Source organism: Polistes canadensis, unplaced genomic scaffold, assembly GCF_001313835.1.
Source record: "Polistes canadensis isolate GaletaPanama2010 unplaced genomic scaffold, ASM131383v1 scaffold_383, whole genome shotgun sequence".
In the NCBI taxonomy this organism is placed as follows: domain Eukaryota; kingdom Metazoa; phylum Arthropoda; class Insecta; order Hymenoptera; family Vespidae; genus Polistes; species Polistes canadensis.
Genome location: NW_014569930.1, coordinates 41,081 through 42,483, shown reverse-complemented (window position 1 = coordinate 42,483; position 1,403 = coordinate 41,081). Strand labels below are relative to the sequence as shown.

Sequence of the window (1,403 nt, the reverse complement as noted above, 5' to 3'; positions counted from 1 at the left end):
GTTACTATACATGTTACTATATATGTTACTATACATGTTACTATATATGTTACTATATATGTTACTATACATATTATGTTACTATGCATGTTACTATACATATATATGTTTCTATACATGTTACTATATATGTTATTATGCATGTTACTATACATATATATGTTTCTATACATGTTACTATATATGTTACTATACATATATATGTTTCTATTCATGTTACTATATATGTTACTATACATGTTACTATATATGTTATATATGTATATATATATATATATAACAGTATATATATTGTTATATGATTATATTAAAAAATATAATGAATAATAAAAATCAAATGACACCGTAGTGTATAGTTAATAATGAATAATTATTAATACATTTACAATATATTATATCAGATGGCTTTACTCGGAACACAGAAGAGATCGAATATTATTGGAAAGAGAAACTAACGTTAATGTTAATGACGAGGAACAAGATGAAAAAATAACAAAAGTTTTAACTATAAGTGAAAGAAAGGAAAGCTGTTGTGCTACGAATGGTGTTGAAAATATGGCATTTGAAACTGAACACCTATAACGAGAATTGTATTAGTTGAACGAAAACAAATTTATGTAACTATCAAAAAATTATAATTGTATACGTATATTGTAAACTTGCAATATGTTGATAAACAAATGTTCAATTGATTACGGACAATATTTAAAAAAAATTGTCATTGGTTTAAGAAGACAAATGCATCGCATTAAGGAGAACAAATAAACGTAAGAATAATTCGAAACGATTTTATCATTCGCGTGTGTAAAGTAATTGATTAAAAGTTAAAAATTAAATTAAAAAAGAAAATGTAGGAGGAATTTAATAAGAAAATCAAGAAGGTAATTTACAAGGTGTTGTTACTTGTAAGTAAGATTTTATTAAGACATTTAATGATTCTCAGTTAGTTATTATTTAAAAAACTAAGACATATATATATATATGTGTGTGTGTTGAGTAAAGTAATACACGTCCAGTTAAATAAGTATCTTTCGTAATCTTTTTTTGTGTCTTACAATTTATTAAAGACTAATTATCTTTTCGATATTTATATAAAACAAAATCATTCTCGTCGAGAGTTTATTTCTCGATGTTTAAAAAAAAAAATAATATTGTAAAAGTTTATTAGTCAATTATTGCGTTACGATAAATCATATATTACTCGTAATTATTATACTTGGAAGAGTATTATAATAGAAAATTGATACACGATAAAAATAATAATGTTCATTTGTTAAAATACGTTTAAGAAATTTTTAAATGTTACCGCGATTAAATAAAATTATAGAAAGGTAATATAATAATAAAATTGATTATTTAATTATTATTATTATTATTATTATTATTATTATTATTATTTGTAA

The 1,403-nt window shown here is 21.7% G+C and overlaps 1 protein-coding gene across 1 annotated transcript in view; it reads left to right on the top strand.

Annotated features, from left to right (window-relative positions):
- The window catches only part of LOC106792153, a gene marked incomplete at its 5' end in the record, with an annotated part of 3,165 nt that extends 1,992 nt beyond the window's left edge, over window positions 1-1,173 (top strand). Inside the window, 1 exon segment of the mRNA XM_014758353.1 lies at window positions 402-1,173. Within this exon segment, the coding sequence (XP_014613839.1) occupies window positions 402-582 (181 nt within the window).
- Between the last annotated feature and the right edge of the window lie 230 nt (window positions 1,174-1,403).